This window comes from Scomber scombrus, chromosome 1 (assembly GCF_963691925.1).
Source record: "Scomber scombrus chromosome 1, fScoSco1.1, whole genome shotgun sequence".
Classification (NCBI taxonomy): domain Eukaryota; kingdom Metazoa; phylum Chordata; class Actinopteri; order Scombriformes; family Scombridae; genus Scomber; species Scomber scombrus.
In genome coordinates, this window is record NC_084970.1 from 9,638,727 (window position 1) to 9,658,382 (window position 19,656).

The 19,656-nt window shown below is 43.1% G+C and overlaps 2 protein-coding genes across 3 annotated transcripts in view; both read right to left on the bottom strand.

Annotated features, from left to right (window-relative positions):
- The window catches only part of wtip (WT1 interacting protein), a 28,165-nt gene extending 13,358 nt beyond the window's left edge, over window positions 1–14,807 (bottom strand). The window contains exons 1-2 of the mRNA XM_062420025.1: window positions 13,064–14,807; window positions 4,976–5,077 (exon numbers count right to left, since the gene is read on the bottom strand). Coding sequence (XP_062276009.1) covers window positions 4,976–5,077; window positions 13,064–14,570 — 1,609 coding nt within the window. The 5' untranslated portion in view covers window positions 14,571–14,807. The remainder of the gene's footprint in view (window positions 1–4,975; window positions 5,078–13,063) is intronic.
- Window positions 14,808–15,888: 1,081 nt separating this feature from the next.
- On the bottom strand, window positions 15,889–18,243 carry sdr42e1 (short chain dehydrogenase/reductase family 42E, member 1). Of its 2 annotated transcripts, XM_062420060.1 has the most exons (3): window positions 18,187–18,243; window positions 17,698–17,774; window positions 15,889–17,398 (listed from the first exon to the last, which is right to left on the bottom strand). In XM_062420060.1, the coding sequence occupies exons 2-3, from the start codon at window positions 17,757–17,759 to the stop codon at window positions 16,300–16,302; spliced, it is 1,161 nt and encodes a 386-aa protein (XP_062276044.1). In that variant the 5' UTR covers window positions 17,760–17,774; window positions 18,187–18,243; the 3' UTR covers window positions 15,889–16,299. The 2 variants fall into 2 exon arrangements, with proteins under 2 accessions (XP_062276044.1, XP_062276035.1); XM_062420051.1 differs by lacking the exon at window positions 18,187–18,243 and having other exon boundaries at window positions 17,698–17,946.
- Window positions 18,244–19,656: the final 1,413 nt, after the last annotated feature.

Genomic DNA, 19,656 nt, shown 5'->3' on the forward strand with positions numbered 1-19,656 from the left:
AAGGAGCTTCAAATGGATTTTAAAAAAAAAAGAAAAAAAAAAAGTTAAACCTGTGCGATTGGCCTGCAGCCTCAACAAGATTTGAAGTATTTTATGTGAAAACTCAGCAGTGGAAGGTATAGCAAGAGCAGCATGAAGAATGCAGTAGAAATCTGCTATGTGACTGATGCAGTTCTCTATTAGGAGAAATAACATATCACCCTATTTTGACCAGTAATTGCTGCCACACCCACTGTCTTATATCATGCTCAGACTACAAGATATGTATTCAGATTTATGTTCAAACTGATTTCATATTTTCAAAAATTTGGATTAAATTTCACCAAGGAAAAAAAGAACATTTTTGACCATGAAGCTGGTTTAATCTTTAAAAGGACAGCTGTAGGAGACACGCTTTGGGAAATGTGGCGAGTCTCCAACTGTAAAGAAAAAGAAAAAGAAGATGAGAGTGAGAGAGAGTGAAAACCTCCTCGCTGTGCCTCCCACTGGAAATATAATGTTAATAATATCCTCCAGTCTGTGATGTGCTGTTATTTTATCACCTTGCAGTCTGAGTGTGTTCACTGTTCACAAGCAGATAAACTGAGATTTCTCTGTATGTGTTTTAAGGTGTTAGAGGGGGGTTTTCATCTTGAGCCTGGCCAACTGAAGATAAAATGTTACATCCGTCCAGATTATGTTAAAAAAAAAGATGTATACTCAGGCACAATGGTGACGTATTGTGTACAGCTGACAAATGTACAACAGCACGTGTCAACTTTGGCCCACACATCTGTGGCCACACAGAATATAGAGACTTCTCAATATGTAGGCAGCTTGTATTGGGAATACAGTTACATACTGTACAGCATTACCTGAAATATATGAGGAACCAATAAAATTTATGTTTTCATAGTTGGTAATCATTGAATTTCCCCAATAACTTGAGCTAATGTGATGAATTTAAGTTGAGGTGCTCCTCCTGAATCATCTGTGCTGGTGATTAAAGCAACAACTGGTGGTGACTGATGATCTGTTTGTCTACTTCAGTTAATCATTGTGAATTTTTGATTATAATGTAACCATTTAAGTCATGCGGCGGGTACAATGACAAACATGACTGCTTCTCAAACTGGAGAATTTGCCAGCTCAGGCCTATCTGAGCACTGATCAGTCAGAATAAACCATTTTAAGACTTCACTCGAGCCTTTAATAACCTGTGAAGGCCACTTATTACTATTTGTTATATAATCTCTCTTTTTCTAAGAAAAAAAAAAAATCAATACAATATTTGGCTGCAGCCCAATAAGGGCACGGCCTTGCTGCAATGTGTCTCACAGCATCCACACTGCCTATTGTTCATTATATGAAGAGGAGGAACTCAACAAGCCAAAACAAACCAGAAAGGTTAAAATGAGGATGTCAAAAAAAAACACAATACTGCTGCAGGCTTGTTATGTGTTGGCTCGCTGACCACCTGCTAATGGGAACATTGTTAGCTGTTAGTATCTAAAAGGCTGCTGACTTTTATAATGATATATTTGACATGTATACAGAACATAGGTCCGAGCTGAAAAATGGTATTCTTTTAGTGAGCAGCGTAGAGTAAACACCCCATCAGCACCAAATAATACCTGCTGTTTGTGTTAATCTATGTTCACAGCACCCTCCTTAGTTCTCTTACCTGCACAGATAGAGATATTGACAGTATTGCCTTATTCTGATCATAATCCAAATATTTAAAACCACACTGCTATAATTACTGTGCATGTAAACATACTGCGTGACAACAGGAGCAACACACAAAGGACTGAACGTTCTCTCTATTTTTCTGATTTCCGCTGCCTGGCAGGTGCAACTGGTGGCAGATGTATGATAGGAGAAATTCAAGCCCCCGAGCTCTCTTCTGCTGCCAGTGCTTTCGGTGGCCATTTGGATTACTGTAACACAGAAATGAGTCATCATCAGCCCCGCGGCAGACAGTCTGCTCATCCAGCCTGAAGCGAGGTGTTTATTTTTTTACATATTTTATCACGAGAAGGCGAGCTTATTTTCCACAACACCCTGCCTCGCAGGTCGCACTGAAATAAATATACAGTGTGGTGAGCGTGCAATTTCGTGGGGGGGAAAATAAAGTGTCTCGCTCAGTGGCATTTTAATTCATATTTACATGAGTAGACCCGCCATTTCGAGTATGTGCAAAAACAAACAAATGAAGGCCTTAAATCCCTAAAACTGTGTCTGTTTGTGTGTTTAAGTGTGGCGTGTGTTTGCTCGTGTGTGTGCACGCATTGCTCCATGTGCCGTTTAATGTGAGCTCATGCCCGGCCTGCCCCCTCTGATAAGCAGGTCTGGTACACTTTGTGACTGTCTGATCGAGGTCCTCCAGGGAAGGCCGGCTGAAGTGGAAGAGAGGGGGGGGGGGGGTATTTGCATTCTTGGCCATTTCATGAAAAAAAGAGAAAAAATAAAAAGAGGGTGCAACCATGGGAGTAAGCCAAGAGGAGGGCTCAATTATGCATGGTTAAACAAAGCCCAAGGCTACCAGCGAGAGCAATGTCTCAGCAAACTCACCCTGGAGCTCCAGACTCCAGGAGGACCCTACTATGGAGGGGCAAGAGGGGGTGGTGGTGGTGTTGGTGGTGAGTGGGTGGGGGAGAGCAAGAGCGAGAGAGAGAGAGCGAGAGAGAGAGATAGAGCGAGAGAGAAACCAAAAAACAAACAGGGACATAAGCTCCTGATAAATCACCGGATTGTGTTATGACAAGCACAGGCACTTTTGAAACTAAACTTCTCAGAGGCCTTCGAAACGCCGCTTAAAAAGAAAACATTCCCATTCACATGAGGTCAAATGATACGTCGCACAGTTTACGTTACCAATAAACCATCTGGAGAGACGACGCTGACTGTGAAGTTCTCAGCCACGACCTACGCTGAGCGCGAAAAAAAAAAGGGCTTGTCAGCTAATCGCGGACACGGTTTCTCTAATAAATGACACAATAATTCTCTAGGGAGGGGGTGTCTTTTTGTTTTTGTCAAATAGCAATAAAGTCCCAAAATAGCTGTTTGATGATGCGATCGCTGCACCTCCAGAAATAATCCAGTCCCAGAATTTTTAGTGATCAGGGGAAACAATCTACAATACTTTCATTGCTAAAAAACACCCTAAACATTTCGTTACACCTGAAACGGTTATCCCCCCCCCCCCCCAAACAGCGAACCCCACATCTACGGCAACTGGACACTTCAGCATCTGGCCCCTCTTTCTTCAGACACACAATAAATCGGAAAGTATGTGGGTTTGGTTACATGTAAATTATAGGCAGTTCTTCCAGAGCCGGAGGGGGTGGGGGTGGGGGCGGGGGGGTTGAGGATCGGTATCCATGTATAGTACACATATGAATGGGAGCGACCTGGCTAAAAAGCTCTCTCTCTCTCTCTGTCCCCCGACATCTTCCTCTTGTTTCCCCGGGAAACAGGAGAGGCGGGCAGGGGTCGGGTGACGGGAACACCCCAAAAAAACACACTTGCTCACACACACACACACACACACACACACACACACACACACACACACACACACACACACACACACACACACACACACACACACACACACACACACACACACACACACACACACACAGAATCTATACTGTACTTTGAGCTCAAGAGCAGATTTAATTACAGTCGGACAGACCAAATAATATCAGTATTTTATTTCTTTGTGTCCTGCTGCAAATGACAACTCAAAGAAACTAAATGGACTTGAGAGTTGAGGATTTTTTTTTTTTTTTTTAGCACTAGATGTTTTGATCCCGACCGCAACACCACCTCTGGCAGCAAGCTGGTGATGCTAATGATGATTTTCCAGCAGAGACAGCAGCTGTTGAAGCTTAAAGCAAGCGTGTATGAAGGAACAGAGTGATCTGCAGACAGAGTGGGTGGTGGAGGTGGGAGTCCTGGACATAAAACTCTGTGCTCTCATAGAACGGCCGATGCTGCACATACGAGGCATCCGACTCATGGATGTCAAACACTCTTCAATCACCTAAAGAGTGCTATAGTGTTAAGTAGCGATCTAATAATGCATTAGCCTGCTTCCACTTCTCAAGTCTGATTATTTTCAGCAATTCAAACAGGTTTTAATCTTGTGCTAATTGCTGAATGATTTCCCTGGGTGGAGAAACAAATGGACCTATCAGAGCTTTGTAGAACGAGGATCTTTCTGTGCCAGAGCCAGAGAACATCCACAAATAATAATAAGAGTGACAAGTATGGATGAGATGACAGCGTAAGAGATTCTAGTCTTCAACTGAGATGCTCTTGGCAACCTCTGCTGCAGCTTCTGTGTTGACTGAAAATGACGCCTGCGGGATGAATACGTCACTCGCTAATGATTAATTAGGGAAAACTAACAACCTCTCCTAATCAGAAATCGGCAAACACGGACATTACAGCGGGCTGAATGAATGAAGAAAGACAAAATGATGATTCAGTTTGATTATCAGGCTAAAAATGGACGGGTGAGGCCAGCCCTTCTGTCGGTGTGGTCTCAAACTGCAGGGATCAAATATAGTGCAACAGGGCAACAGTCTAAACAGGTGATTTATTAGAAAAAACTTTCTGACAAGCTGTTATAACTGAATATAGTAACTCTCATATATATATATATATATATATATATATATATATATATATATATATATATATATATATATATATATATATATATATATATATATATATAGGAAGCAAGCAGACTATAAAACAAGCCGCGAGTATAAAATCATACAGCAGCTCCTGACATTTAAAAAGCTGTCGCCTGCAGCCACTCAAATATGCCAAATACACACCCACAGGACGAATGCAACACACAACTCCAACACACAATGACACCATGACCAGTTTCCATGTTACAGCAATGGAGAACAAAGAGAACGCATGTGCAAGTGCGGATGGAGGTTTTCATCACTGATTTGTGAGTGTTACTTACCGCAGGAACAGCAGGTGAAGCAGTTTGTGTGGTACAGGTTCCCCATGGCCTGGCAGGCCTGGCTGGCTCCGTACACACCTTTCCCACATTTGACACAGATACCTGTTGGAGACACATTTGTCAGTTAGTTGCAATCATTTAATATTGAGAATTATTGGTGAATGTGGAGCTATTTGATGAATATACTGCCTGCTACATAGTGTGCACCATTACGAGCCAAACACTTTAGTGGCGTGCTGGCAGCTTTGTTGGAGCTTTGTTGAAAAGCTGATCAAAAAACAGACTCTGCCAAATCACCAGTTGTCACTCCTTTAATTATGCAACAGTGGAGGCAAACGCGATTGTGAGTTTGACAGCTTTTGAAGACCGGCAACACAATTTCGCCAACGAAAATCCAGAGATGTCATAGTATGTCAAACCCTTAAACCCAATTGGTCAATTGTTCCGTTGAAAAAGAGAGAGTCCAAAACTAAACTAATGATTTCTCGTCGATATACGCACAAGTCAATCTCGCACTGCTGATATTTCCACACACTACATCATAGCGTGCATCGCCGAGGCACACTGCTTCAGGAAAGGTGATGATTATGTGGGCTGATTTTGTCAACAAGAGCAGGACAGACTCAAGGCCTGAGCTCATACAACTGTCTGTGCTTTCTTTTCTTCCAAGTAAAAGCTGACAGAGCACCACCAGTCTTCTGCTTCAACACAGTTAATACCGAGCCAAAAAGTGAATGTTCTGAATGTTTTCTGGAGAGGTATTTTATTCTTCTACAACTAGAATCGGTTTTACAGGCTTTTAAGATACCAGAAGATGTTGCTCTTTTACCTATTCATCTATTATTTCAATGGTTACATTTTTGAGTTATCACCAGAAATAGTTTTTAAATTCACCATGTGTAATTAGTGTGAAACATATTTTTGATTATTTTCTTGCTTTATCAATTAGTTGTTTGGTCTATAACATGTCAGTAAAAGGTAAAAAAAAAAAAAAAAGAAGTAATTCTCAAAGATATTCAGTTTGCTATTGTCAAAGGCTAAAAAACTAGACACATTTGGTATTTAAGAAGCCGGAACCAGAGGATTTCGACTCAAAAGTTAGTTCTATCGACTAATTGTTGCAGCTCTAGCTATGAACCCTGACTTCATTGATTTTTGATCTGTGAGAGTATATGAATTAGTGAGGGGGTTGTATTGTTCCTCTTTTGGCCGCTACCGCAGTGGGGGGAAAAACAAACTATAGCGTTAAATAACAGAGGACCATATAGAACGTGGTGCATTCATGGACCATTAACATCTTAACAGAGAATGCAGGAATGTTTTTCATCCTTTTGTTTTTCATGTCTTCAACATTTTATGCACTTCAAAGTCTTTTCAAACTGTCTCACAGATTCATGACAAGAAGCTTCACAGTTGAACCAGGACACTGAGCAAGTTTAATTGGAGATACTGGAGTTTACCTGCTGTGCTTAAGAGTAATGTGATAGAAAATTGTCATCAACTCTTCCCTTATAGAAATGTATTTTTATCTTCGATGGATGGAGGATGAGGAGGCGGAGGATGATGCACTGACTGAATCAAAGTGGAAATGTTCAGCTATCTACAGGTACACAAGGTGAATGGAAATCTGAGATGCACACAATTAAACCTGAACTAACCAGCTACAGAGTGCTGTGACCTTTAGTGAAAAATATATATATAACAGTGGTTAAAAACTGTTTGGATGCAGCAGACTAACAATCTCCAAACTCTCACGCACAAGACGACCTCCGCTGGGGTCACATTCCTCAGGGAGTGCAGGGTCAAAGCCTGGGTGGGGTGAGTCCAGGGTCACAGTGACTATAGGACACAAGATCTCACAAGATCCCAACAGGGGAGCTGCAAACCACCCCCACTCCTCATCCTCGTCCTCCTCGGTCCACAAGCAAATTATTATATTTTTCATATTTCCTCATCTTTGAAATAAATACACATTTCAGGACAGATTCAGTGAAATTCTTGGACTATCTGAGGCATCATTTCCCTGTGACATTGTGAAGAAAGATGAAGGGCGAGGGTGCTGGAGAACCTACCAAAGGTGACGTGTCTTCCCTTTAAACCCGAGTGTTTGAACATATTAATTCATCTAAATCAAAGTCAAATATTGGCATTTCCTGGTGTGACTCTTGAACTCATGACTGCACTCGTGCTCATGACAAAGATGACAGACCAAAACAGGTCATAATGAGTCAGCTTTGAGTGATCCTGATTGGTAAAGCAAGTTCCCAAAAAATAAAATGACTAGAACAGTAAACAAAGTGGTTTCAGCGGAATCGAAACACTCCAACTGTTTAAAAAAAATTGACGTTTACATGATACGGAGCAAACAGAAGTAATCCTAATGAACACATATGATATCTTTTCATTCATGGCTGGATCTCTGATAGTAACTGGTTGTTCCTTAATCATCGCTACGGCTCAGAGGAACATGAGCCTTTGTAAACATTTTTTCCTCAACTCAACCGACTCAACAGACGATGACTAAATACATATGCCCTCTCGCTGGCTTCTTTTTATTAGAGGAACATGCAAGCTCTGAAATCCTCGTCAATTATATAATTGCGACTTCAGCAACACAAATAGTATATTTGTTTGTAGCATTACAAAGAATAACTGTGACAGTAAGCCTTTATAATAATAAGCATACTTAATATTGTGTCACTGTATTAGTTCTGCTTCTTGTGATTGTAATGTATCTCTTTCACTTTGCTTATTACTCCCTCCTACTGTAATGACCTAATTTCCCCTCTCACCTTATCTGGTCCACTATTAAACCCTCCACTCTTCAGTCAGTATTGTTGCGTTTAATTGCCTTGTGATTAAGAATGCTCCTCTTTTTTTGGTGTGTGTGCAGAGTTAACAGAATACGAGTCAAGTTTAGTGGCCGAAAGAGATCCAAACGTATCTCTGTTCATGTGTTAATGTAAGGTGTGTCCTTGTTGTTACATCATTATGGCAGCGTACTTCCCTTTGTGGTTATTTGCAGTTACACCAATGGACAAAATGCATAATCTTTTGACATAGTAATACTTCAGATGGTAATTGCATATGTTAAATATAGACTTTTACTTCTGTATTAGTATGATATGTGTAACTGTATGTAAGCACATTGTCCTGAAAGCATCTTATTCCTCTCTATGGTCTTTTGTGGACTATAATTCATGCAGTATTGTCATCCTGCCACCTGTGACCCCCCCCCCCCCCCCCCCCCCCCCCCCGTACATTGAGTCCATTATGTAGCCTTGACACCAAGGTTACTTCCAACATTTAAGCATGTATTCACAGACCAAACAGCAACAACTGGCTCACTGCACACACATCCTCTCTGTATTCCAAAAAGCAAAGTCACTAATTCTCTACATTACACAGTCCACGGCCTGGCAGCAGACAAGCGAAGTTTCAGACAACTGTCTAAGAAACAGTGTGAGTGTGTACCCACAAAGCGTGTGTGTGTGTGTGTGTGTGCGCGTGTGTGTTTTTATCCTCTAAGCCTTTTCTTATCCATAATTATCCAGCTTAATGAGTGGCTGTTTAATAACTGGTTTGAAGCAGCGTTAAAAAAATAAACATCTCTCCCTCCTTTCTAAGGTCTTATTTCCATTTTTCCCCAACAGAATAATCTATGCAGCTACTGATGATGCTCTTCGGGTCTGACTCTACCCAAAAGGCTAAACTAAAAAGAATGATTTATTTATAAAGCTACACTGATTTACCCTCATCATTTTATTCCATCTGGTTGCAACTATATTGCAGCTCCTTTAAAACTCTACCATGTGTCGGCCTGACTGCGGATGTTTTATTTGTTAAAATGGAAACTATCTTTGTTATGAGAAAACAATCTGAAAACACGAATGAGCATAGGGATAAACACTGTGTGCTTTGTTGATTTCCACACAAATGCTAAAAATCTTTAATGGGGCTATGAGTATGTGGTTAGCATTTTCCAGCACAGTAGGGAAATCTCTGAGGCACTCTTTTTCTTCATTTAAAACAGGATGCCTATTCCCTCATGTGCCCATTTCATAACATGTCCATGTGGCAAGGACAGGATGTTGTGCATTCACTGGGGTTAAAAATAAAACTGCATCGCCCGATGCATATACATTCCTGCACCTTTGAACTAGTAAAATCAAACCAAATTGTTTGGTTGTTAGATAGCTGTGCAGGAATACACTGAGTATCTAATCAGTCTAATGCTAAAAAAAACTAATCAGGTGATGAACCAGTTAGATTCAGTATATGTATGTCAGTATAAAGAAATAGATTTTATTTCCAAAAGAGGAAAGTCAGGAAATATAAAGTGAAGATCAAGCAAAAGAAAACCTTTCTGATCTTCCTGATGTAACAGCAACACTGTATGTGAAATCCATAATAATATATTCAATATAAAATATGAATAATAATCATTCTTTTCTGCAAGTCTTTTATAAACACGCTGGACTTCATGTTCCACCATCGCTTAAAACAACACAGAAGGTGCTGTGAGTTGTAAAAAGGTTTGCACAGCCTAAGTCGTGAAACTTTAACAACCACTCTGTGTGTCATTGACTTCTTAAAGCATTAGAGCAAACCAATCACCAAAGATATAGGCAGGTTATGTGAAAGCTGTCCGTCATACAAAGGAAGGGCGAGATTAGCAGATTGGTAGTTTGTGAAAATGCAGCAAAATTCTTAAACAGCTCTGCATGTCTGATAGGAGTGATTTTTTTACTGCAGACAGAGCAGGTACATATGTTTCCACTATCAAAGAATCATGTATGGTAGATCATATAACTTAACACTACCAGGACACGTGGCTGAAACCCAGCTGGGACTATGCATTCAATAAAAAAGACAATATAATAAAAGGGGACATATAATTCTCATTTCCCAGATCTATATTTTTGACTCTACTGGAGAGGCTTTGCATGATTCACAGTTGAAAACACTCCTTATTTATCTTATACTGGCCCTTTATGCAGTCCCTCAGTTCAGCCTCTGTCTATAACAAGCAGTCTTAGCTGCTATCTCTTTAAGCCCCCCCTTCAGACGAGACTACTCTGTCCTGATTTGCCAGCTTCCCAAAAGCCTGTCGAGAGGCAGCCGAATCCAAGTTGTGTTAAGTTAACGCCGATGCAAACCCAACATTTGCTTTTAAATTACTAAATAACTGGAGATTTTTATTGCTTACAGTGTGCCAGCTCAACTTGACTCATGGCTCAGCATGACTACACCCCAAACAATGCAAAAATGTCATAATGTTTGCAGAGCAGGGCAGTGACCATATAAAGAAATCTGTCGCAAGCCGACATCAGCTCGGGCTGAAAATAGAAAAAAACATCTGGAACCGAGTGTTCAGAGCAGTTTGAAGCTCACAGGGATTAATTCTACATATGTTTTCTTCATTATTTGGCGATGTTTCACATAAACATCCAACATTGTAACATTATATATGACTAAAATTAAGCATAATAGGTCCCCTTTAAATATACTTCGATCAACAGAGCATAAAAAAAAAAAAGCTGCACAGTATACTGAAATTTAAGTGAATATGCTGAAAAAGACTAAAGCAATTAACTTCCCATCAAGCTTTGATAAGTGTGACATCCCAAATGTATTCAATCAAGTTTCAGACACTTGAAGAACAACCATCCTGGTGCTTCATGGATGTTCTCGTGGCTTTTGGTGGCCACCATTATAGAGTTCTGCAGATGCTGTTACTTTAGATTTAAAACCATACTGACGCAGTGTTATGAAAGAAGGGAGAATTTCTAAATTCAAATCTGCAATAAGGAACAGTAAAAAATGTGTAGCAGATAGCCTTTCCAGTATCAAAGCCTGGAAATATGACATCATGTCAGGAGGAGTCTTCTTTCGTAAAACATCTAAGAGAATTTCACACATCAGAGGATAATGTAGGTTTTAAACTTAAATTGAGTCTTAATAAATTATGCATCTAATCTTATGTCAACTGCAACTTCTGCATGTACAGAATATATTTTGTTAAACACACAGAGGATGCAGAGCAGGCCTGGGTGCAGTTGTCCACAAGTCAGCATCTGTGTGTGTGTCAGCCATGTGCATGACTACTGCCATTATAATTCTGGGCAGGTGATCAGACTTGACCCCCACCAACTATGTCTGGCCCGCCAGCCAAGATCGTGTGCCAAGTGTCTGGTGTTGCCCGACTCCCCACTGGCTGGTTAATGAAGGGCTTCGCGGGGGAGTCAGGGCGGGGGTGGGGGTGGTGGAGAGGAGGAAGAGGAGGAGGGGGGTGGGGTGGGCCTCACTCCTCCGCTTCAATTGCAGGCCTGTATCGGGCCAGCTGTTGATTCACAGCTCCTTCGCCACCACAACAAACAGAGGCCACACAAGGGCCGGCCGGCAGAGCAGTGCGGGCAGTGTGGGACACTGGCAGGCAGTACTGGGCTCCCACCCCCTGCTCGAACCAACCCACCAAAAAAAGCCCCAGCGATCAATTTCTCCACTGTCGCTACGGAAACAGAGCTGTCTCTATTGGGCTCAGTCTAGCTGCATTCTTCTATAGCCCTCCCTTTCCTTTCTCTCTACCATCTCTATCTATTTCCACCCTCTTGCTTCTTTCTCCATTATCTCTCCAGTCCCCCCCCCCACTCCCTGCCGTCTTCCTTATTTCTCCCGCCTGTCTTCCATCCTCCTCCTCCTCTCACCTGCTTCTCAGGAAGAAATCAACAGCTGTCTCAGCCTCTCTCCCTCTTTCTCTCTTTCTCTCACTGAGCAAGTGCACCGGCTATAAAACGAGCCACTGTTCTGTGACTGCAGCCGTTTGTCTGGCTGCTGATTCAAAGGTGGACAGCAACTTCCTCTGCAGCCTTTCTGTAGCTGTGTCGCTGCTGGTGAAGCAAACATATTTAGTCCCAAAGTACTTAATCACAGAAACGTGCCACAATGTTTACTACTATAAATCAGGCGAAAAACAAACGTTTAAAAAGGCCTAAATGGCAATAGAGGGTCATACTTCAAACATTTTCAAATGGCAAACATTTCCAGTCTGATGGCTCCAATTACAATCACATCCCTACTGTAACACCACCACAGTATACACTCCTACGGAGGATAACTGCATTTTCATCAAATCGAGACCACACTGCTCTGAATGACCGAAGGCCGTCTGCTCCGACAGAACACAAGGTTCCATTGAGCATGGCGCAGCGCTGTGCAAATGTTAGCTCTGCCAAGACAGAAATTACTATTGCCCTGCAAAACCACTCTTATCTTCCACAGAGGGACCTGTTAGTGGCCGTGTAGTTTTAGCTGCTTGCAAACAGAACTTGAAGAGAGGACAAATCTGTGACTGTGATTCTTACACTAGCCTAGCCCCCCCTACACAGAGAAATAAACAAGTGCTGTTTACTACTAATATTGTTTCAATGAATCCCTGGCTGTGATGAAATACTGAGGTCTTAATGGATGCCATTTCACACTGTTAATACTACTACATGTTTGCTCAATCGTTTCCATGGAGAATTCTTTATACTCACTGGGAAAAAAAGAAAGCAATGATGGGAATTGGTAAGCAGTCATTGTGAACCGCTGTTTTTTTAGGGATTTTAAAGCTCTATCTTTCCAAAAATCAAAACCTTCAAGCACAGGTTTCTTCTGTGAATGCAGAGCTCTCCCACACACCTGTGTATGGTCAGGAGTCAGGGGCCAGAGCATCAGTGCCATACACAAGTGTGTGAGGAGAAACACTATGTGTAGACGGTTAAGTGCCAGCCAGTTACACAAGACAGCAGGTCACAACTGCACTGGATACAATTGCCTCTCCTTGAATCACCTATGTTGAAAGACCTGGGTTTCAAGAGCACTTATCTAAAAACAAGATCCAATATTAATGAGGCTTGTGTTAGGCTTAATATTGTAGTGTAATACTGGATAAAAAGGAAGCCATGTGGAAACCACTTCCTTATAGTTAAACTGATTTCTGCATGTTGTGATAGTCCCAGTGATCAGTTGCAAACATTGTAACTTAAAAAATCCCCAGATACAAACATTTGACTTCACAAACCTCTTCCACTTAATATGACCTACCAAAGTATTCCTTTTTCATGTGCATCTCTAACTCCTTCTCCAACTCCAAGGTGAGCGCCTCCAGCCGTCTCTCCGCCTGGCTTGGCCCACTCTCTCGGCTCGGGGTCACCTGGTAAGGCAGCTTAAACCTCTGGCTTGAGGATGCTGCTTTTGAGGATACCCCATAACTAAATGACGACGGCGACCCAGCAGTCATCTCCGCACTGACTCCCGTCAGGGCTGACTGTTGCTGATGGGGCTCCGGCACTGCCGAGATGCCCTGAAGATGGATGCGGTTTTGCATGCCACCGCTGGAGTCTCCAAACTCCTGCAGCAGCGTGTCCTCGTGTAAACCGCTGCCCAGCATCGACGACCTAGGTGAAGGCAGCTGCAGATCCGGGTAGGTGCTCATAGAGCCCCTGGAGCTGCGGGAACTCCTGGAGCTGTGGCTGGAGATGCTGGACCGGGGGCTGACCACGCAGTTTGCGGTGGCGCCGGGTCTCGCGCTCCCGTCCTGGCTGCAGATGCTCGAGCGTGGACTCGCCAGCGGGGCCGCGTGTAAAATCGCCCCCTCCAGATCGTGGTTGACCACGGGCCCATACCGGGAATCAGAGTAACTAGATCTCGGGCTGGTGGTGAAAGAGTACTGGCTCGCCGTGCTTGACCTGGGGCTGATGTGCCTCTGGTCGTAGCCCATGCTGATGCCGCTGGTTCGGTTGCTGCTGGGCTTGCTGCAGCAGTCGCAGCTGTTGAGGCTGGCTCTGGGGCTGGAGTGTTTGCTCGTGTCGCTGGCGGTGCTTGCATAGCTTGACCTGGGACTGTGGACACTGGATCCCTCACAGTGAACCAAACTGGATCTGGGGCTCGTGTACCTGTCCTGGCCCGGCACCACTAAACTAGTACGCGGGCTGCTGATACTCGATCTGGGACTGGCATGCTTGCTGTGCTCTTGTGAGGACAGGGAAGATGCCAGGCTGGATCGGGGGCTGGTGGCGTTGTATCTCCCGTCGTGAGTGCTAGTGATGCAGACACTGTTGCACCTGTTGCCTGGCAGAGCCGCCGGCTTATTGAGGGGCACGCCGTCGAAAGCGGAGCCGGTGCTGTACCTGTGGCCCTGCACCTCCAGAGAGTACCTCCTGTGCCTCTCGGAAGCACCCGTGTAGCAAGGTAGAGCCACTTCGGATTTGGTGCAACAGCCCTCCTCGCTGTAAACCGCGTCTCTTTGAGGGGCGCAAAAATCCACAGGAACGGTCCTGTTGCAGTTGACCGGACGCACCGGAGCCGCGTTGTACACTTTATTCCCAGTCGTGAAATTCTCCACGGTGTGATGCTGCTGGTGGAGCACAGAGGTACCATTCATTGGCTTACTTTTATGCTCCGCGACCGCCGGAGCCGAAAAGTCTAAATCGGGGTTAATCACCAAGTCTCTCCTCGCGCTGTACATCCCGTCTTTATACGCATCATATAAAGAAAGGTCCTCCATCAATTTACTGGCCCGGAGTCCCAAATCTTCCTGATAATGCTCCATGTTGTGCTCCCGAGGAGAGAGAGGGACAAGTTGAGAGGGCGCTCCGCTCCGCGAGCCAAAAGTAGCGAGCACCGCGGAGCACTAATTGCGTTTCACATGGAAATCAAAACACAACGCCGCGGTACAGCCGTCGCTCATTTACACTAAACCACCGCCGTACTCACAAAGCTCCGCCGAGAGCCGCATCGTCTTCTCCCGCTTTGCCCCCTTTGCCGAAAAAAACTAACTCTTTCTCAGTGTTTGAGCCGACAGGGATACGTTTGTCAACTTCAGTTTTTGTTAAGTTGAAAGGTCTTTACAGTCAATGGCGCGCTGCGCGGAGGAATTTCCCCTTGTTGGTTTTTCCTCTAGATTTCTCTTACGCTCGCTATGCTGGAAATCAAAGTAGGGTGAATAATCGGATACGCCATAAATACCGGTTGTGTATCCATTTGACCGCAGCAGGAGGGTGGAAATCCAAATAAAATAGCGTTTCACGCAGGGGACTCGTTTGCGCCAAAGGAATGCGGGGATGAAGACAGGATGCGCTGCGCCTCTCTGGAATGTGGTTAATGCTGCAGAGAAACAATGATTGCGACCAACTCAGCAAGGGGCTGCCGGCTCTGAAAAGAGAATAGTTTAGAGAGAAGGGGACGTCTGCATTCATCCCAGGCAGACTAAAATACCACACAAAGCACGCCTCACCTGGTCCGACTCCTTTTACACCAGGAATAAGCTGCAGTGAATGGGTAATATGGAGGGCAAATTCACTTTTTTTCAGTCTGAAAATATTCTCAGGACGCCCTAACTAAAGCGAATCAATATTCCTTTCCTTAAGATGATGATGAGCCCTGATTTAAATATTAAATAGATATAATGTTGGTAAGAAAATATGAAATAAAAAGGTGGCCCATGCACAAGCAGGTAAAGGATTGTTCTGAGTTTATATTAGGTTGCATGTTGTATGATTAATCTCAATGCAATGTTTATGAGCCAATTAAGGAAACCAAATAAGAAGCTGTGCACGAAAATGGGCTGTTAGTCTTATCATGGCCACAAATTAGGGTTTAGTTAACTGATGTTACTATGTGACTGTGATACATTGAGTGTAAATGCTATAGCCATAAATGAATGAATGAATAACTATTACCACTGGTTCTTTATGAGGAGTTTGACTGCCTGTCCCTGATGTAATAATTAAACATTTTTCTGAAAGAGATTTTGTTTTCATTTGGGTTAAATTATACATGTAGGCTGCTGTAGGTTAGTGTAGATTGTTGAGGTAGATTTGTGAAAAAATGCAAAGTGAAAAACAAACTGTTTGCCTTGAAAAGTTTTATTTATTGCAACATTTCTTGTTAATTATTTACAGTTTTACACATACAGTATGAAAAACATTGGCACCTATTTTGTTATTTTTTGCCCCCAGAAAATGTTCACTGTTGTGGAGAAAAGAGGTAGCATCACGCTTATAATCTCTGGAATGAAGACATGAGGTATACGATTCTTTTCACATGTGATAGGTATTACAGTATCAAAAGAAAGGGTCCTTAATTAAACATGTTAATTTTAAGAAACTGTTAGCTTAAATTAGTCTGTAGACAGCTGCTTCTTATGACATACAATCTGTACTTGTCATATTAATGTAAGTTTACATGTAAACAACCTCGTCATGAACCAGTCTTGATACAGAAGGCTACATATGGCATTTTGGAAAATGTCAGCTTGATATTTTTGCTTTAGCAGCAAATCAACCGCCAACGACTGGAAGAAAAGAGAGAACCACGGCCACAAAGGCAGCGACAACCAGGACATTTCGTACGAATCGAATGACGACAGAGCTGTGACATTTTTTTCCATGGCCTCTGCTTCTGAACCACTGTACAACCTCATCCAGGTTGTGCCTCTGAGGATCATAACCGAGCTCTGCCTTAGCTTTTGCCATGCTGAAGTAATGTGTCACACCAGTTTTATACACCTCTGTACGTGTCAGCAGTGGCTGGAAGTTATAGAAAGGACCGATGAGATGATGGAACATTTCTGTGAGAAAGGCGAAAAAGTAGATGAGAGAGATAGGTAGGCGCAGTTTGGGGAAAGGATAGCCCAAGCCCTCTACCAGAGGTCTGAAAAATTCAAAATTGTTGACAGGCTGGCCATCTGAGATGAAGTAGGCCTGGCCAGCAGAGCAGTGCTGCTTCTCTGCTGTCAAAGCATCTGCAGCCAACTCGTGTGCTGACACCAGGTTGTCCACATGGACAAACTCTACCAGGTTGCTGGGTTCACCATAAACAAACCTGAAGATCCCCTTCTCTATGTAGCCAACTATCCTGGGCAGGTGCCTCTGCTCTCCAGGCCCGTAGATGCCTGCTGGGCGCAGGGCACAGGTTCTCAGCACCCCAGAGCCATCCTGCAGTGCTGTGCCGCTGGCTTTTAGCACTGCCATCTCGGCCAGGGACTTGGTTCTGGAGTAGTGGTCGGGGTGAAGATGGAGAGGTAGATAAGGGAGGCTTTCATCTCCATTCTCTATCACTTGGCCTCCGAACACCACATTGAAGGTGCTGGTGTACACCAGCCTGGGCACTCCGTGCTCCACGCAGGCCTTCAGGATGTTTTGTGTGCCTTGAATATTCACAGCCTCAATCAAATCCCGGTTCAGCTGCTCCCTGCCAGACATGCCATAAGAGGCAATGTGGAATACACAGTCCACATCAGTGACGGCCTTCTCAACTTGTGCATGGTCACGTATATCCCCTTGAACAAACTCGATGTCTTTTGGCATTGCTTGGTTTGGAGGAACTTTGTCAAACAGAATGATTTTGGCTCCTTTTTTATGCAGGGAGCATGCCAGCCTGCAGGGGGGAACATTTTATTAAATATGAGTCAATCTTCAACACAAGTCTCTTGTTTTAAATAAAGTCGTGCTATGCATATTCATGACAAAGATAAAATAATTATATATATTCGTACTTTCAAATCTACCACAGTTCTGTTCGTTGCATAAAAATGAACACAGATAACTGGTGCAACATCGCCACCTTGTTGTGACAAGTAGTATTACTGCACAGGGAAAGTGAAATCAATACTGCAAGTTAACTGACTGTATTTCAATATTTCTCATAAGTATAAATCAACCTGAAATTGTGCTTACCGATATCCAAAATACCCACATCCCCCGGTGATCAGAAACGTGTTGGTACGTGCACTTCCCATTGCAGGAGGATGAATCTGTGAGTTCATAGAAACGATGATTAGATGTTAAACAGCAAAAGACCATGTGTTTGACCTGTGTTTTAGGAGATAATGTAGTAGGCCTACCACACAGTACCATAAAATACACGGTATTAAGTATTATCGTAGTTTGAGAACAACGACTCTCAGTTACAGTTCGCACTAGTTATTAAACTGTGTTATTATCCAAGTGGAACTATTTATTCCAATGTGGGCTACAGTAAATTTATATAAGTCAAATCTCTTACACCGCCTCTCCATGGTAACTACACACTGGTGGTTACTTAAGGGGTTATAAGTCAGCATGCCTCAAACTAACGCAACAAACACGCACAGACACGCATTCTCTGGCGGTACCAATCTCAACATCAACCGTTTACCAGAGAAATTCCTAATGAATATCACTCACTCGAGTATTATTTAATCTTCACTGTTGCACCCTGAACCGGTGTCTGATCTGCGCTTCCTTGGTCGGAGGGGTACGTGCTTACGCAAGCACGTTTACGCAAAAATACGTCATTAAACGACGCAACCCAACCAGCTGCGTCAAGCACGTACAAACAATAGAATAACAAAGGAAGTAAGGCGGCCGTACTTTCACAATATGAGATGTGACATGTAGTTACTGACATTTTTAAATAGTTTACATTTTTCTAAACTGAATATAGGCTCTTTAAAATTTTAATTTTCAGCTTACTTTCAGCTACTATCTTCTTTCTGAGAAATATTGTGTTTAATGTTTATCATCAATCATCAATCAATCTTTATTTGTATAGCGCCAAATCACAACAAAGTTATCTCAAGGCACTTTACACATAGAGCAGGTTCTAAACCGTACTCTTCAAGTTTTAATTTATAAAGAGACCCAACATTCCCACATGAGCAAGCATTTAGCGACAATGGCAAGAAAAAACTCCCTTTTAACAGGAAGAAACCTCAGGCAGAACCAGGCTCAAAGTGGGCGGCCATCTGCCTCGACCGGTTGGGGTAGAGGGGAGAGAGAGGAAGAATAGGAGAGAGAGAGAGAGAGTAGCACATTGAAAATAAACATTGAGGCTAGAAGGTCCGGGACTGGAATCTGTCATCCGGACGTCTACAGGCCCAGATTGCCTGTGAGATGAGAAAGCACAGACAACTCCGGGGAAGAAGTGTAGGTTACTGAATGCATTAATAGTACATGAATGTTATTGGATATAGATGGATGGATAGAGAGAGAGAGAGAGGAGGAGAGAGGAGCTCAGTGCATCATGGGGGTAGGAGTCCCCCGGCAGTCTAAGCCTATAGCAGCATAAACTAGGAGCTTGCTAACTATAAGCTCTATCAAAAAGGAAAGTTTTAAGCCTACTCTTAAAAGTAGAGAGGGTGTCTGCCCTCCGGACCGAATCTGGGAGATGGTTCCACAGGAGAGGAGCCTGATAACTGAAGGCTCTGCCTCCCATTCTACTTTTAGAGATACTAGGTACCACAAGTAGGCCTGCGTTCTGGGAGCGCAGTGTTCTAGTAGGTACATAAGGTACTATGAGCTCTTTAAGGTATGATGGAGCCTGACCAGTAAGAGCTTTAAAAGTGAGGAGAAGGATTTTAAATTCTATTCTTGATTTTATGGGAAGCCAATGCAGTGAAGCTAAAATAGGAGTAATGTGATCTCTCTTTCTAGTTTTTGTCAGAACGCGTGCAGCTGCATTCTGGACCAGTTGGAGAGTCTTTAGAGACTTGTTAGGGCAGCCTGATAATAATGAATTACAATAATCCAGCCTAGAAGTAACAAATGCATGGATTAGTTTTTCAGCATCATTTTGAGACAGAATATGTCTGATTTTTGAAATGTTACGCAGATGAAAATAGGCAGACCTTGAAATTTGTTTTATGTGGGAATTAA